At 37.4% G+C, this 19,276-nt stretch overlaps 1 protein-coding gene across 3 annotated transcripts in view; it reads left to right on the plus strand.

Moving 5' to 3' along the window:
- The window catches only part of RMDN2 (regulator of microtubule dynamics 2), a 65,989-nt gene that overhangs the window by 22,794 nt on the left and 23,919 nt on the right, over positions 1 to 19,276 (plus strand). For all 3 annotated transcript variants that reach the window (XM_070476876.1, XM_070476877.1, XM_070476878.1), the window contains 5 exons: positions 884 to 1,058; positions 2,799 to 2,901; positions 4,990 to 5,050; positions 13,041 to 13,116; positions 16,150 to 16,227. In XM_070476876.1, coding sequence (XP_070332977.1) covers positions 884 to 1,058; positions 2,799 to 2,901; positions 4,990 to 5,050; positions 13,041 to 13,116; positions 16,150 to 16,227 — 493 coding nt within the window. The remainder of the gene's footprint in view (positions 1 to 883; positions 1,059 to 2,798; positions 2,902 to 4,989; positions 5,051 to 13,040; positions 13,117 to 16,149; positions 16,228 to 19,276) is intronic.

Raw genomic sequence — 19,276 nt, forward strand, 5'->3', positions numbered from 1 at the left:
AACACATGTAGTAGGTTAGTAGAATATACAGTGTATCAGAAGACAGTATGTACTACAGAAAAGAAAAATGTCAAGCATGATAAGGGAGATTGGTGAAGGAAATGCATGTGGGTTGGGAAGTGGTGGTTGCAACATTAAATAAAGTGGTCTGGATGGGCTATATTGAGATGACAACGTTCATCAGAGACTTGAAGGAGGTGAGGGTGTGAGTTATGGCTCAGATGGTGAAGAATCTGCCTGCAATGCAGGAGACCTGAGTTAGGAAGGTTCCCTGGAGAAGGGCATGCTGACCCACTCCAATATTCTTGCCTGGAGAATCCCCTTGGACAGAGGAGCCTGGTGGGCCACAGTCCATGGGGTTGCAAAGAGTTGGACACGACTGAGCGACTAAGCGCAGCGCAGCACTGAAGGAAGAGCATCATCATCCCATCAGTGGGAACAGAAAGCAAAGGTCTTGGTGTAGGAATGTCCTGGCTTGTTTAAGGAGTAGCTGGGCAGCCAGCATTCAATTGACTGAATGAGAAATGTGCTGGGAAACGAGGTCAGAGAGTCGATTGAGATGGGAGGCAAACCTCATCCAGTTTTGTAGATGGTTATTAGGAAATGTACTTAGTTGCTCAGTCATGTCTGACTCCTTGTGACCCCACAGACTGTAGCCCGTCAGACTGCTCTGTCCATGGGGATTCTCCAGGCAAGAATACTGGGGTGGGTTGCCATGCCCTCCTCCAGGGGTTAGTACATGAGCTTTCTCTGAGTGAAAGAAGGTACCATTGCAGGATTTCAAGCCTCAGAGTGGAATGATTTGACTTACATTTTGAAAGGATCTCTCTGGCCATTAGAGTATAACTTTCCAGAGAGTTGATGATTATTTCTGCAATTTTAGGTATGTTACAGCTAATACTGACACCGAAGAACAGAGTTTTCCAGTCCCTAAGGCATTTAACACTCATGTGGAGGAATTAAATTTAGATGCCCTTATTCAGATGGCTGATAATTTACGAGTGAATGAGTCCAGAAAAGTGGAGAGTTTTGAGCTGCTTTGTGACCACAAAGAAAAGGTAAGATATATGTGATAATAACCTGTTTGTATAGTTTTAATTTTTATTTAATCTACTCTTCCATTCATGTTATGACCACAGCAATTGTGTCACAGTTTTCAAAAGCTAAATGACTGATGTAAATTTTTTTTATAATATTACTAAATTTTTTTTAAGTAAATAAAAAAGTTTATTCAAAAAACTAAGATCATGGCATCCAGTCCCATCCCTTCATAGCATATAGATGGGGAAAAAGTAGAAACAGTGACAGATTTTATTTTCTTGGGCTAAAAAATCACTGCAGATGGTGACTGTAGCCATGAAATTGAAAGATGCTTGATCCTTGGAAGAAAAGGTACGACAAACCTAGACAGCACATTAAAAAGTTGAGACATCACTTTGCTGACAAAAGTCCATATAGTCAAAGCTATAGTTTTTCCAGTAGTCATGTATAGATGTGAGAGTTGGGCTATAAAGAAAACTGAACATCCAGGAACTGATGCTTTCAAATTGAAAGCTGTGGTGCTTCAAACTGTGGTGCTGAAGAAAACTCTTGAGAGTCCCTTGAACAGCAAGGAGAACAAATCATTCAATTCTAAAGTAAATCAACCCTGAATATTCATTGGAAGGACTGATGCTGAAGCTGAAGCTCTAATATGTATTTTGGCCACCTGATGGGAAAAGCTGACTCATTGGAAAAAACCCCGATGTTGGAAAAGAGGGCAACAGAGGATGAGATGGTTGGATGGCATCATCGACACAATGGACATGAATTTGTTCAAACTCCTGGAGATGGTAGAGGAAAGAGGAACCTGGCGTGCTGCAGTCCCGTGGAGTAGCAAAGGGTTGGACTCAACTTAGAGTCAGACACGACAACAACAACGAAGGGTTTATTAGGCTCAAAGGTCATAAAAATGAGAACCAGAGATCCCGTTGATTATACAGATTGACATTGATTTTATCAATTTGATATATTTCTTAAATATTTTATAACAGAAAAAGGACAAGATGTACTGCTTCTCAAGGTAGGAAAAGCTACACTTTAAGCTCAATATCTTTCAGTTATTAATATAACAGTCATTAGTATTTCACTGTATTTCTACCAGTAATCATTTTTCAATGTTTAATGTTGGACTGAATTGACAAAGCTCATCCTTCCCGCCACCACCACCACCACCAAAGGGGAAAAAAGGATTTTGCAATATCACAAAGATCTATAAATCTTCTTCTTTCCCATGAGAAATTTAAGGCTAACTTTTGAGGATTTAGAAACTCTAAACACATGAACTCAAAGTTTTTAAATCTTTAGGGTTGTGTTTTAGGTAATTTAGGTAAAAAAAAAATGTGACTGTTCTTTTGAATATATATAATCTCAAATAATTTACAGATATTATCTGAAATGCCCATTGAGGCATCATATTGATAGTAGGTAAGTTAGAAAGGAGAGCAAGGAGAGGATACTACCACCCAGAGAGAATTTATGAATTCTAACACCTATCAATTTTCTCTTCTTCATAGTGTGGAGCTGGTGTCTGCATAATATTCATTGGTTTTTTAAGACCCAAATGTAACACTACATTAGATCACCATGAATATAGTGATCTATATTTTTTTATAGCCATGAATATTTGAATTTAAAGTGTGATATGCCCATGAATACAGTCATTTCTAAGTACCAGTTTACCTACCTAATTTTTTATAACATTGCAATAGTTTAGTCACATTACAAAGTTTATCTAATGGGCAGTTCTGTGTGTTCAGTTTAGAGATGAAATAGAGTTTATTTGGCGGTTTGCTCGTGCTTATGGAGACATGTATGAGCTATCTACAAATACACAAGAAAAGAAGCATTATGCTAATATTGGTAAGTATTTTGTGAATATTAATTATTCTCAGGTAGTAATCATTGTTATAGTAAACCACGAATGAACTTTTAGATAACAGTATATGGTCTCTAAAAATATTTGAGCATATTAGGATAGGCAACTGAAAAACTCAAATTCCATGCTTTCAAAATTTATAAAATCATAGAAAGATGATACATTAAGTGGTAATAATTTGAGAAGCAATAATAATGGTAGTCTTTCACCAAAATTAAAATAACCCTTCTTACTTCCTATAACATAGAACTCCAGGTGCCACAAAGAAATAACTACTCAGACTTTAATGTTTTTTCAAAATTTATCTCAGTAAACCAAGGTAAGCCTTGAGTTGACAATTGTTTAAGCAGAGTGATGAGTCCATGATTGTTCATTATTGCCATCCTGTTTTCTAAAGTAACAACAAAAGAATAACAGCCAGAATGCCACATGATTTGACAAGATCAATACAGAGACAGGCAATTGTAATTCAGTGCACAGGTAATAAGTGCCTGGCAAAGAACCCAGGAGCCAGGAAATTGGAGACTGGAGTTGAAGGGCATGGGCACTCAGTATGAAAGAAGAAGAGTTTGCTGACTCTTGCTCCTCATGACAGTATATTTGAACTTGTTATATTGAGGGAAGATTTGATCGGAGAGTACAAAATTCTTTCCTAACCTGCTAACTGTGGTGTCCCATTTTTGCATTACATCTTTTGAAGTCCTATGACTGATCACACTTGTCTTGCAAATCAAATATGAACCTTATATCTAAAAGGACATATTTGTAACTTTCAGGATTAAGTGATGGACACAAATAGACCACAAAATTAAAAAAAAAAAATTTAAGGGAAATAGGTTTCTTTTCAGGCTGAAGCTGCATCAGTGAGGGTACAAAACCAGTATGTATACTATCTGGCTCCCTTTTATATTTTCAGAGCCATGGAATCACCTCTATTTTAGGCTTATGGCAGTGCCCTCAAAGCTATTTTTGTTCACTTGGTAATGTAGGTAAGATGTTGATTTAGTTTTTAATGTTTATACATTAAAAATATTTATGTTTTTCAAGCACTAGTTATCAAAGTATTGACTCTTCTAATATATGCCCACAATGTAGTATCAGTTGTTATTTTAAAAGACTGCTTTTTAATTTTTTCCAATTTATGTAGATTTATACACCGGGTAGTTCTCTTAATGGAGAGAGCTATAGAATACCACCTTAACAAATTAACAAATAGGAGAATGATTTTAGAATAAAAGATTTTTATTTATAAAGATTATCTAAACTGCTTATTTAGAAGAGCATTTTTCAGATCATTGGATCACATCATTGCTCTTCAAGCAAAAAAAAAAAAAAATAGAGCAGAGAAAAGGAAATTGTATAAAATAAAACAGCAGGTTTTTGAGAAATATTTTGAGAATGTGGTTTAAACAAACCTCTATTCAGAAATTAACAGATTATTAAAAGTTATTCTGAAATGAAGTAAAATTATTTAGGAGAATTATTTATGCACTGAATGTGTTCACTGTTATGAATGATTAGGTAAGAACTTCTCTGGGACACCTTCCCTTACTCTTTAGATAGAGTTGCTGTCTCCATTCTCTGCTATGCTCTTTTTAACCTTGTATTTATCTTTACACATAATTTTTTTGTTTATATACCTGCTGCCTACTGAACAGTGAATTCTTGGAGGTCAAGAATTGTGTTTTATTTGACTTTTTATTCCCAGGGGCTCACATAATATGACATTTAGAAAGTACTCCATAAATGTTGGTTGAGTTAATTATAAAGCAGTGTCTATTAATAATGATTGAATGACTTCTTTTGCATTTGGTTAAATCACTTAGTCCAGTGAGTCTACACTTGAATTTGCATCAGAACTGGTAAAGGCCAGTTAATGCAGATAGCTGTGTCTCAGAGGTTGTGATCGAGTAAGTCTTCCATGTGGCCCCAAATTTGCTTTTATAACAAGATTCTAGGTAATGGCTTCTGGTTTTGGGACCATACTTTTGGAAACTACTGGCTTAATTCAATAATTTACCCCCTACCAACTCACATGAAGGTACCAAACTGTAAGTACATTTATCTTTCAGGAAAGACATTAGGTGAAAAAGCTATTACGAGAGCACCCAAGAATGGATATTGTCATCTATGGTAAGTACATAGAATTTATGCAATAATTGTTCTTGTTCTGTTTATTCTCATGTGTTTTTCAGTATGTATATTTTAAATGTTTTTAAGATAAACTTTCACTGAATATTTCATAACTGAATCTACCAAGTCCAATAACTTTGAATATGATAAATTCTAATTAAATTATATTTATATAAGATTTTGTTTGGAAACAAACGCTAGAATGATGCCATGTTTCTAAATGAAATGTAGGGAGAATGCTTCAAAGAATAAAATCACATCAGCCATTATACCTTGATGACAAGGTATACACATTCATAAGTGAAAGAAAAGCCTGTTTCTAGTATAAGAAAACTCAAACAAAGGAAATTTAATTAGTTGGATGGTTGTAGGTGGGTATCCTTGGGACACCCAAGAAAAAAATTATTCTTGAGAGTATTGTTTTGTTTTGTATCCTTTGTATATTTAGAATTATAAAACACAGGAAGAAATAGATTTTTTTTAATTAGCACTTTATTTTACTCACAGTTACAGTTTTGCAACATTTCTCAGTTCCTTAATTATTTTTTCTCCCCAGCAATATAGGTATGTTAGGTGCTAGTAATACATTGATCTATGACCCTTCTCTCCGACCTAGGTTTTCAGAAATCCACACCTCTTTGGGATTCTTTTATGATTCTGAAATGCTTTAGGCAAAATCTCTCTTAAAATGGCTTCTTTTCTGCAGCTCCACGTTTGTTCTCCTGGAAATTCTTATTTCCTCCACCAATTCAAAATTGCAATCCATTTTCCCACAGCAGACCTGTTTCTTTGTATTGCCACCAGCAGGGGGAGCGCCACTCACAAACTCTCACTTTAAAATTCCTGGGCAGGAGTCAGAACATTTTTTATGTCCCCCAAACACTGAAGGATAAGCTCTAAGGGACATGCCAAAATAAGAGCAAATCTTTTGAAGCTGCTATCACATGGCTTAAAATGAGATACAAGCCTAGCCCGTTCCCTCTCCCATGAGAAGGTGGGACAAGACTCCCAAGTACACTAGCAATTCTATTTGCAGAAATCTGCGCCCCCTCCAGCTCTCTTCTGCTACAGAGAACTCTTTGCCTTCTCTTAGATAGCCTGGAGATGGATGAAGAGTTAAGCCTGGCAGAACTTGTGAGTCATTTCACTCATGCATGTGTCATGCATGGATGAACATCTTGCTTTAGGAACTGGCGTACCTAATAGATAAAGTATTGTTCTGTCCCCTTAGTGCCTCTGCCAGAATTCTAGGAGGAAGGTTAACATCCTGGTAGATATCTTTAAGGTCATTTCTCCAGTATATGAGGGTCTTGGCTATTATTTCTATAGCCAACATTACCTTCCTTTTTTTGCATAACACTATCAATTTGCCAGCAAATTTGGAGAACTCAGCAGTGGCCACAGGACTGGAAAACGTCAGTTTTCATTTCAGTCCCAAAGAATGCTCAAACTACCGCACAGTTGCACTCATCTCACACGCTAGTAAAGTAATGCTCAAAATTCTCCAAGCCAGGCTTCAGCAATATGTGAACTGTGAACTTCCAGATGTTCAAGCTGGTTTTAGAAAAGGCAGAAGAACCAGAGATCAAATTGCCAACATCTGCTGGATCATTGAAAAAGCAAGAGAGTTCCAGAAAAACATCTATTTCTGCTTTATTGACTATGCCAAAGCCTTTGACTGTGTGGATCACAATAAACTGTAAAAATTCTTCAAGAGATGGGAATACCAGACCACCTGACCTGCCTCTTGAGAAACCTATATGCATGTCAAGAAGCAACAGTTAGAACTGGGCGTGGAGCAACAGACTGGTTCCAAATAGGAAAAAGAGTACGTCAAGGCTGTATATTGTCACCCTGCTTATTTAACTTATATGCAGAGTAAATCATGAGAAATGCTGGGCTGGAAGAAGCACAAGCTGGAATCAAGATTGCCAGGAGAAATATCAATAACCTCAGATATGCAGATGCTACCACCCTTATGGCAGAAAGTGAAGAGGAACTGAAAAGCCTCTTGATGAAAGTGAAGGAGAGTGAAAAAGTTGGCTTAAAGCTCAACATTCAGAAAACTAAGATCATGGCATCTGGTCCCATCACTTCATGGCAAATAGATAGGGAGACAGTGGAAACAGTGTCAGACTTTATTTTTGGGGGCTCCAAAATCACTGCAGATGGTGATTTCAGCCATGAAATTAAAAGATGTGTACTCCTTGGAAGGAAAGTTATGACCAACCTAGATAGCATATTAAAAAGCAGAGACATTACTTTGCCAACAAAGGTCCATCTAGTCAAGGCTATGGTTTTTCCAGTGGTCATGTGTGGATGTGAGAGTTGGACTGTGAAGAAGGCTGAGCACCAAAGAATTGATGCTTTTAAACTGTGGCGTTGGAGAAGACTCTTGAGAGTCCCTTGGACTTCAAGGTGATCCAACCAGTCCATCCTAAAGGAGATCAGTCCTGGGTGTTCATTGGAAGGACTGATGCTGAAGCTGAAACTCCAATACTTTGGCTACCTCATGTGAAGAGTTGACTCATTGGAAAAGACCCTGAAGCTGGGAGGGATTGGGGGCAGGAGGAAAAGAGGACGACAGAGGGTGAGATGGCTGGATGGCATCACCAACTCGATGGACATGAGTTTGAGTAAACTCTGGGAGTTGGTGGTGGACAGGGAGGCCTGGCGTTCTGTGATTCATGGGGTCACAAAGAGTCAGACACGACTGAGCAACTGAACTGAACTGAACTGAGTATTAATAAATTAATATGTGTTAAGGTACTCTATTCTTCCATTTCTAGTATAACCATAAGGAATTTCTACTGATCAAGCTACACTGTCTTCATCTCTTTTGGTATTGTAAATGGGTGCTGATTAGCCAGGTTTGGATGCAGAAAGAATACTCAAGCCCTACTCTTAACTCTGAGCCTCTGCTTCCTCTTTCTCTGGTGTCCTCTGCCTTGTCCTATGTGCTGTGTGTGTTTAGTCACTCAGTCGTGTCTGACTCTTTGCAACCCCATGGGCTGCAGCCCACCAGGCTCCTCTGTCCATGGGGATTCTCCAGGCAAGAGTACTAGAGTGGGTTGCCATGCCCTCCTCCAAAATATCTTCCCAGCCCAAGGATCGAACCCTGGTCTCCCGCACTGTGGGTGGATTCTTTACTGTCTGAACCACCAGGGAAGCAGCCCTCCTTCTCCCATGCAGGCGTCTGTCAGTGAAGAATCACATTAAAAAGGTACATTTGATGTTAATCCTCAATTTGAGGACACTTATCAGTGTGAACTCCCAAATTTCCATACAAGAACAACCCTGAATCTTCCCTGAAGGCATCATGAACACTTTAAAATTCACTGTGTGAGGACAGATTACGCTTAACTCTTCCTTAGTGTATTTCCCAGCCTGTCTTCCACTAATCTGGCTGCTTCTCCTTTGTTCATCTATTTTCACTTTTGTTGTGTGTGTGCATGTTTGCTAAGTCGCTTCGGTCATGGCCAGCTCTTTGCCACCCTATGGATTGTAGGCCACCAGTCTCCTCTGTCCATGGGATTCTCCAGGCAAGGATACTGCCGTGGGTTGCCGTGCCCTTCTCCAGGGGATCTTTCCGAGCCAGGGATCAAACCCATGCCTCCTGCAGCTCCTGCATTTCAGGTGGATTCTTTACCACTGAGCCACTAGAGAAGTCCTTTTGTTGTGTACTCACTGCCTCATTTGGGCTCCCCCAGTGGCCCAGCGGTGAAGAATCTGCCTGCAGTGCAGAAGCTGCAGGACACGCAAGTTCGATCCCTGGGCCGGGAAGATCCCCTGGAGGTGACTCACCCCACTATTCTTGCCTGGAGAATCCCCATAGACAAAGGAGCCTGGCAGGCTACAGCTCATGGGGTCACAAAGAGTTGGACATGACTGAAGCGACTTAGCTCGCACACAGCTACCTTATTTATAACGGTGATATTTGACCATGAGGGAAATCTTATCCATATACACACAGAAACACACAGAGTACTGATCCATTTGTGTTTCACGTGTTATTTTTATTCAGTATGACTTTTTAATTAAAACACAATTAAAATCTGGTCAGTTAACAAAATTTAATAAATTCAAAAGTCAATTTTATCTTAATTTTTAGAATTTATTGTGATGTACCTACTAGATTTAAGAATTCTCATTCAATTAAATACAGTAATAGAGGTTTAGGCTGATGGAAAAGAAAAACTAAAACTTTGGTTTGAGAAGCAATGGGTGAAATTTAGGTGTATTGATTCCATAGTCAATTGTAATAAAATATCATGAAAATATCTTATTCTGCTGGAATTTTCCTCAATATGTTAAGACTTTTTCTCATTCATTCAGTATAAATGACAAACCATGGCCTCCAGGCCAAATGCAACTGCCTGCTTTTGTAAATAAAATTTTATTGGAGCACAGCCATCCCTGTGCATTGTACATAGCAATGATGTTGAATAGTTGTAACAGACTCTCTGATCCTACAACCTAAAATGTTTGCTACCTAACCCTGAAGTGAAAGTTTGTTGACCCATGGTTTACAGGGCTCTGTGATGGTTTCTGCTGCTGCTAAGTCGCTTCAGTCGTGCCCGACTCTGTGCGACCCCATGGACTGCAGCCCACCAGGCTCCTCCGTCCATGGGATTTTCCAGGCAAGAGTCCTGGAGTGGGGTGCCATCGCCTTCTCCACTGTGATGGTTTATAAGCCTTCAATTTGAAATAAAAGAACAATCATTAGGAAGAATTTCATGAAGGATTGATATCAAGGGAATAATTGAAAAACAAATGTTATTTTAAAAACTTGTTTTTCATCTTCATATTTTCCAAATGAAGTTGCCTTGTAACTTTAAAGCTACATAAGCTTTCTGTAAAATTCTATTGTTTTTGTTGTACCAGTCTAAAATACTTCTAGAATCAAGAGAGCAAAATTACCAATGGATTTGCAGTTTGTTAGCTGATCAGGCCTGACCTTAATTATAAATAATGTCTTACATATTCATTGTTCTCTACTGTTCACAAATTATATCCACATGCATATGTTTCACAGAACAACCTGTTTCCATTTTATGGAAAGTGTAAACAAGGCAGTCTGTGTGTATGGTGTTTGTGTGTGGAGGCTGGTACATGTGTGTGCCATGTGATGCTGTGATTAGTAACCAAGAGTCACACAATAAGTGGGGAAAATAAAAGCCAGATCTTATATTTGTATATACTCAGTATTTCATCTTTTGCATTACTCTTCCTCTGCTTTTTCACAGTATAAATAGCATTGGAACTAAATCAAAAGCTTCTTGGAGTTGATTTAATAGTTGCTTACTAGTTGTTGAGACAGGGCTGCTTGTCAATTATTAAAATATTTGCTATAGATGCAAAGAAAATATAGAATTTTTGTTAAAGCAAATATAGTTAGAACAACCTCTAGATGGAGGTCATAGACCATATTGTGTATAGTTGCTTACTTGTTCCCATCAACCTAAGAGTTTACAAAGTAAAATTTTAAATTACATTTTTTTAAGATAAACAGTATCAAAAAGAACAACATATATACCACATACATGTAGTTATAGGTGAGATTGATTGCCAGAAAAGAAATGATGGTTCTTTTGGGAAAAGTGGTCAGGTGAACTTTGAATTTATGGTTTGTAAGAAGATAAATAATACTTTAGACTTTAAAGAAACAGACAAAAAAACATAAGACTCTGGTGACAGATTATTTATAAGAGAAAATGCACATATTTCATATTATGGTTTTCATAAGTCGTGTTTTTTCCTTTTTTTCCCCCTTCACTTAGAGTGACTTGTAAAGAATGTGCTGAAAGAACTCTGTAAAAGCTAGATCAGATGTGCATAAGCTTTTCTGATTTTTCAGAAAACAGAAGATTTATGCCACCACTGTAGATCAGTGAACATCGAATCTTTTCCATTGACTCCAGCACGAATAGTTGGTTGGGTGTTCTGTGAATGATGAAGTTCAAATAGATCCAACATAGATTTTTCTAAAAATGTGACATGATCTATTTTTTCTTTGCTAGTGGATAGAGTATGGAAATTAAGCTAATTGTCTGGATTTAAGGAAAGCATGAAAACAAGTTCACCTGCAATCTTCTTGGAGACGATGTTAAAATACAGGCAAGATTCTGGGTTACCTGTGGTATGAGAATGGTTTGAGCCTCAATTATTCAATAGAATATCTGTTGACAATGTCATTATTCTATCATTCCAGATCTGAATCTTAGACACTAGTGTGTTCAGTCATTTTTTTCAGTGGGTGAAGATATGGAAGGTATTCTTATAAAGGTTGCAATTGGCACAAAATTAGGAGAAACAGTGTGGATGATGGATGACAGGAGTAATTAAAAGACTTTCACATGGGAAAGAGATACTAAAAAATATGTGAATGGGGATAAATATGAAAGGAGGGATGGAGAGAAAAATGTCAAAATTTAAGGACATGAGGGAAAAACAGCTGGAAATTAGAAGGAAGCATGAGTGTAGTTAACAATAATGTATTAATATTGGTTCATTATAAAATTTTTCAGTATTGTATATCAATATTGCTACAGTTGTGTTGGGCTTCCCAGGTGGCTTCGTGGTAAAGAATGTGCCTTCCAATGTAGGAGATGCAGATTCAATCTCTGGGTTGGGAAGATCCCCTGGAGAAGGAAATGGTAACCCAATTCAGTGTTCTTGCCTGGAAATCCCATGGACAGAGGAGCCTGGTGGACTATAGTCCATGGGGTCATAAAAGAGTCAGGCACGACTAAGTGACTAAACAACAACAGTTATGATAAATGTATTATAGTAATTTATGATAGTATTTAAATATAGTAATTTAAGTAGTATCTCCTAATATAGGTAAGTTCTCAGCTCGCCTTTAATAGGTTGCTTTTGTCATAACTCTTGCTTTTACTTTTAGCACATTATTGACTTTTCTAATGAAAATTAAGAGGTCAAAAAAATTATAACTGAAAAGTGGCCATTTTATTGGTTGTGCATAAGTTGTTGTGAATTGTGTGATCTTCTGTGTCCAGGAATGGTCTGACTATTCCAAATTAAGAAAATTGTTCTCTTCACCTTCTTATTTTAAAGTTCACATGTTTATCCACAGAAACAATCAAGATAAATAACACCCAAAATTGCATTTCCATTTCAGTTATGAAAATGCAAGTGAAAATTAGGACCTACTTTTGAAATACTGATATTTAAGTAAATGAATATTTTGCCTCAGACAGAAAAACTCTAAATACTTTTGTACAGAAATAGTCTGAATATAAAAAGTAACATATGCCCAATTTTTAGAGGAAGCAGTTTGCTGAACAAATATTGTATCCAGTTTATAGTCAAGTAATTATTGATGTAAATTTTATATTCCTAATGGAAAAAAAGGAAAGAATTCATGAGATGCAATACTGTAGTAATGTGTGTTTCTGAGGAAGGATTGAAGGGCATGGGAAATTTTTGAAAAAACATAGTCTAAAATTATCTTTGATTTTAATATTTTTAAAAAATTTTATATTAGTTTTTGTTTTTAGTGATGATACTTATTTTAATTTTCAAATGACATTAACGAGAACCGTGAACTTTTTATTTTTATGAAAAAGAAACAGGAATCTATTGACAGAGTATATTTTTCAGTTTAATACTTTTAATCTGATTAGTCTTTCCTGAGAGTCTCTTTGTGACTTTGATGTTGATGATTGTGATAGCAGCAGCTCATCTTTCATGAAACTCACTCATGCCGGGCACTATTCTAAGCAATTACATTTTAGATCTTTTACCCTCACACCACATATACAAGATAGAGGGTGTTAGCATCCCCAGTTATAGATGAGGAAACTGGCCTCATATTTATGTCAAATATTTATTATTTTTAGGGTCCTTGCATCTATATGAATACTTTTGTTAAATATTAATGAATAGTTTAGATATATTTTTTAAATGTTAAATTTCATGATATTTCATTAAAAGTTTACACAGTATCCACTGTTTTTATCCTTTTCAGGTATGCAGTTTTGTGTGGCTATGTATCTGAGTTTGAGGGCTTACAAAACAAAATTAACTATGGATATCGCTTCAAGGTATTTCTTGATATTAAAAATGTTTTAATGTAGCTTGTTAATGTTCCATTAACAAGTATAAATCAAATTATTCAACAAATTTATCTCTAGGAATTCATCTTTTTTACTTAAATGAAATGTCAGTCTTTAAAAGTACTGTGCCAAAAAGAATCAAGCTCTTTGGTTGATTAAAAATCATTATTATTATTATAGAACCTGAAAGAAGTCACAGAGTAGATGAGTATTGTTTTTCTAAAGGCAGAGCCTTAGCCTTTTGGTCGTGAGCTCACCTACATCATAAACATGGCTGGAATTAATTCGTTAACATTTTCTACAAATTAATTTGTTAGGAGGAGTAGAATTCAATGTAGGACTTAAATTTGCCATGATAAATGAGTAAAATAAGTAATGAGCATACTCATTATTTATAATGTGCCTGTAGATATAGTTACAGTGGTTACAGGACTGGAAAAGATCAATTTTCATTCCAATCCAAGAAGTGCAATCCTAGAGAATGTTCAAGCTACCATACAGTTGCATTCATTTCACATGCTTAGGCTTCAGCAATACGTGAACCAAGAACTTCCAGATTGTACAAGCTGGGTTTCAAAGAGGCAGAGGAACCAGAGACCAAATTGCCAACATTTGTTACATCATGGAGAAAGCAAGGGAACCAAGAACTTCCAGATTGTACAAGCTGGGTTTCAAAGAGGCAGAGGAACCAGAGACCAAATTGCCAACATTTGTTACATCATGGAGAAAGCAAGGGAGATCCAGAAAAGCATTTACTTCTGCCTCATTGACTATGCTAAAGCCTTTGAATGTGTGGTTCAGCAACTGGAAAATTTTCAAAGACATGGGAGTACCAGACCACCTTACCTGTCTCCTGAGAAACTGTTTGTGGGTCAAGAAGCAACAGTTAGAATTGGACGTGGAACAACTGACTGGTTCAAAATTGGAAAGGAGTACATCAAGACTGTGTATTGTCACCCTGCTTATTTAACTTCTTTGTAAAGTACATCATGTGAAATACTTGCACTGGATGAATCACAAGTTGGAATCAAGATTTCTGGGAGAAATATACACAAGCTCAGATATGATACTACTCTAATGAAAGTGAAGAGGATCTAAAGAGCCTCTTGATAAGGGTGAAAGAGGAGAGTGAAAAAGCTGGCTTGAAACCCACCATTCAAAAACATAAGATCATGGCATCTAATTTCATCACTTCATGGCAAATAGATGGGGAAAAAATGGAAACAGTGACAGATTTTATTTTCTTGGGCTCTAAAATCACTGCAGATGGTGGCTGCAGCCATGAAATGAAAAGATGCTTCTTGGAAGAAAAGCTAAGACAAACCTAGACAGCATATTAAAAAGCAGACAGCACGCTGCCAGCAAAGGTCTGTATAGGCAAAGCTATGGTTTTTCCAGTAGTCATGTGTGGTTGTGAGAGTTGGATCATAAAGAAGGCTGAGTGCTGAAGAATTGATAAGTTTGAATTGTGGTGTTGGAAAAGACTCTTGAGAGTCTCTTGGACTGCAAGGAGATCCAACCAGTCAATCCTAAATGAGATTAAACATGAATATTCACTGGAAGGGCTGATGCTGGAGCTGAAGCTCCAATACTTTGGCTTCCTGATGCGAAGACTTGACTCATTGGAAAAGCCCCTGATGCTGGGTAAGACTGAAGGCAAAAGGAGAAAAGGGCAGCCCAGGATGAGATGGTTAGATAGCATCACTAACTCAATGGACATGAATTTGAGCAAACTCCAGGAGACAGTGTAGGACAGAGGAGCCCGGCATGCTACAGTCCATGGGGCCACAAAGCATAGATAGGACTTAGCAACTGAACAGCAACAACAAATAGTTACATTCACTCAGTAAGTAACCCCTCCAGGTCAATAATTGTAAGGATGGGAAAAGAGTTTTCTTCCTTTTCCAGCTCCCTGTAACCATTTGACAATGTCAAGTGGGTAGATTCCTCTGTTACCTAGTTCTGCTCTTCTCTTTTCCATTGTACCCACACAGTGAAAGAGGAGAGTGAAAAAGTTGGCTTAAAGCTCAACATTCAGAAAACTAAGATCATGGCATCTGGTCCCATCACTTCATGGCAAACAGATGGGGAGACAGTGGAAACAGTGTCAGACTTTATTTTTCTGGGCTCCAAAATCACTGCAGATGGTGATTTCAGCCATGAAATTAAAAAGACACTTACTCCTTGGAAGGAAAGTTGTGACCAACCTAGACAGCATGTTAAAAAACAGAGACATTACTTTGCCAACAAAGGTCTGTCTGGTCAAGGCTATGGTTTTTCCAGTGGTCATGTATGGATGTGAGAGTTGGACTGTGAAGAAGGCTGAGCGCCGAAAAATTGATGCTTTTGAAGTGTGGTGTTGGAGAAGACTCTTGAGAGTCCCTTGAACTGCAAGGAGATCCAACGAGTCCATCCTAAAGGAGATCAGTCCTGGGTGTTCATTGGAAGGACTGATGCTGAAGTTGAAACTCAAGTACTTTGGCCACCTCATGTGAAGAGTTGACTCATTGGAAAAGACCCTGAAGCTGGGGCGGATTGGGGGCAGGAGGAGAAGGGGATGACAGAGGATGAGATGGCTGGATGGCATCACCAACTCAGTGGACATGGGTTTGAGTAAACTCCGGGAGTTGGTGATGGACAGGGAGGCCTGGCGTGCTGCGATTCATGGGGTCGCAAAGAGTCAAACATGACTGAGCGACTGAACTGAACTGAACTGAACTGAACTGAAGTATTAGGTAGGCAAGTCATGGGCAGACAAAAATGCAACTTGGCTGTTTTCTCTTTTTAAAGTGACATCCTCTGTAGCCTTATTAAATCATAATCGCACTTGTAGTTGTGAGCATTTTGATGATTGAATTATTAATAAGCTTAATTGTATTAATGATAAAGTAACACATTTATCATTAATGTGAGGAGGGGAGGAAACAGCATCATAAAGTCCCTTTGAAATTGCTAGGCAGAGTGTCATTCAACACTGCCTGAAACTTGGGAGATGACTTTTTTTTTTTAATTTTCTTTCAGGAACATCTAGATAAAGCAATCGAATTTTTACCTGAAGAACCCTTTTTGTATTACCTCAAGGGAAGATACTGTTACGCTGTAAGTTGATTGCTTCTATCTATAAACCTTATGTGAATATACTGTGATTATATGATAGATTTTCAGTGGCTTCCTCTTGTTCTACCTAGTGCCTGCTATAGAGAAAATTGTGAAATCAATGCATATTTTATGAGTTGATAAATTTAACGTATTATATAAATATATGTTGCATTACATACAACATGCTCAGTCGCTCTAGTTGTGTCTGACTCTGCGACACCATGCGCTGTAGTTCATCAGACTCCTTGTCCATGGGATTCTCCAGGCAAGAATACTGGAGCGGATTGCCATGCCCTCCTCCAGGATATCTTCCTGACTCAGGAACTGAACCCACATCTCCTGAATCACCTGCATTGCTGGTGGATTCTTTACTGCTGAGCCAGTAAAAAAGGCCACATACACTGTTTGATTTTATAAATGTATATGTCTTTTTTCTTTACTGCTTTCCCTTTTCCCTAGAAGTAGTCACAATGTTTCCCTTTATATGTGCTTTCTCAGATGGTGATCAGCCACCTACACCCGTGTACCCTATATTGATGCATGGCTCTCTCTTTTGTGAGAGGATTTTTTCACTTATCCGAGTTTACTGAACATATAGTATGTTCTCACTGGCCAGAAAGTAAATAAAAAACCATCCTTATCTTCAAGGAACTTAATTTACATGGGAACCTAAGATGTATAGAAGTAAATAAAAGCAGCTGGTAAGTCTGAAACCCAGTGTGTTAAATGACACTCATTTACAGAAAGTTAACACAATGTGGAAGTGTATCTTAACAGCTGCATGAAAAATTGCCCCAAAGAGAAATGCTATTTCTGAATGAGAAAATTGGGGTAGGCAGAAGATGAAGCTTTTTAATTGTGACTTATAGAGGATTAGAGATAAAGCAGGAGGTTTTACTTTTAATGAGCACCTGCTGTGTATGTCACGTGTGCATTTTATACTTTATATTTCTTATCACATTTCATCCTTTTAAGAGTAAGCAGTTTCTATTGTGCCAGTTTTCAATATTTTTTTTAAATAGTGTCATGACAGTAAGGGACTCCCCTGATTTAAAAATCATTGACCCAGACTCATAGGAGCCTGGAGCTAGAATGTACCCTATTGGATTAGGCTTAAAAGAAAACCCCAAAAACTCAAGAAGGAAAACTTAATTCCAAATGGAACCTGATCTTCATGCCACAGACAAATGGCAGAAGCTAATGCTAATCCTCCCTGGAGGATTGTACCTTCACACACAAGCCTTAGAACATTCCTACAGAGTTGAGCTCATATCATAGTCAAAAATAACAGAATACATACGGGGAAACAAGCCATCATAAACGGCAGTCAACAGAACAAATGAACAGAAAGAATAGAGGTACATCTGAAAGGACTTCAGATTTTGGAAACATGGAATACAGAGTATTAAACAGAGTATTCAACAGCTATCTATGTATTGTGTTCCTAAAAATAAAATGAATTATGGGAAAATGGATAAAGAGCATGAGACTACAAAAATGATCAGGTAGATATGAAAAAGATGGAACAATTTTTGATATATCTATGTACATCAAAAATACTAGAGTGAGTAGCTGTTCCCTTCTCCAGAAGATCTTCCCAACCAAGGGATCAGACCCAAGTCTCCCACATTGCAGGTGGATTCCTTACCAGCTGAGCCACCAGGGAAGCCCAGGAATACTGGAGTGGGTAGCCTACCCTTTCTCCAGAGGATCTTCCCAACCCAGGAATCAAACTGGAGTCTCCTGCATTGCAGGCGGATTCTTTACCAGCTGAGCTACCAGGGAAGCCCCGTATAATTGTGTTCCTAAAAATAAAATGAATCAGGGGGAAATGGATAAAGAACATGAGACTACAAAAATGATCAGGTAGATATGAAAAAAAGAAACAATTTTTATGTATATTTTTGTATATAAAATTTTTATATACACTTGTATATACAGCTTTTTATATACGTTACCTTATGTAAAGTAGATAACTAGTGGGAAATTGCCATATAACACGGGCAGCTCGACCCAGTGCTCTGTGACAGCCAGAGGGGTGGGATGGGGGTGGGGGAGTGGGAGGAAGGTTCAGGAGGGAGTGGATATGTGTATACACATGGCTGATTGACACTATTGTATGGCAAAATCCAGTACAACATTGTAAAGCAATTATCCTCCAATTAAAAATAAATTTTAAAAAGAAGTATATTATTTCTGATTAAAAGAAAATTCAGTGGAAGGATTTAGTAGTAGATAGGCACTGCTAAAGAAATTATCTTTTGATAATTAATAGAACAAGAGACAAAAAAGTACCAGTAAGTATCTAAAACATTGATTGGAGACTTACATTTAATAATTTTCATCTAATAAACATAGTTGAAACCATGTATCTAGCCAAAGAGGACATACATTTTTCAAGCATATGCAAAATGTTTACAAAATTGACCATACATGAGATCATGAAGCAAGTCAGAATTGATATCATACAGGTTTTCTGATCAAAAAGCAATTATATCAGTATTAGAAATTTAGAAACAAAACAGCTTAAAAACCAAATCTTGAATTAGAAATAATAGGAAATGATAAATAAGGAGATGCCATTTTATTCCCATTTGATAAAACTATTAATATGAGATGTTGCAAAAATATGGAGTAACAGAAATTCCTACATTGTTGTGGGAGCACAGATTGATATAACCATCTTAGAAACAATTGGGTATTATCTCTTGAATTTGATTGCTTGTTTACTGTGTGACACTGGTACCTACCCTATAGAAACTCTTGCAAATGTGCTTTAGAAGGATTCATAAGAATGGCTGTAGCAGCCTTGTTTCCCAGAGCAAAAAAATGGAAGAAGACCCAAATGTCCACTGAAAAAAAGAGTGGATGAAAAATCACTGATGTATGTTTAAATGATGGACTGTCTCAGAGTTGTTTAAATGACTGAACTTCAATTACTCTAGATGAACTCTTAAAACCTATAATGTTAAGAGAAAACAACAAGTCAAAGAAGATGAACAACATAACTTCTTTTTTAGTTCAAAAAAAGGCAAAAATAAGCATAGCA

This window comes from Odocoileus virginianus, chromosome 2 (genome assembly GCF_023699985.2).
Source record: "Odocoileus virginianus isolate 20LAN1187 ecotype Illinois chromosome 2, Ovbor_1.2, whole genome shotgun sequence".
In the NCBI taxonomy this organism is placed as follows: domain Eukaryota; kingdom Metazoa; phylum Chordata; class Mammalia; order Artiodactyla; family Cervidae; genus Odocoileus; species Odocoileus virginianus.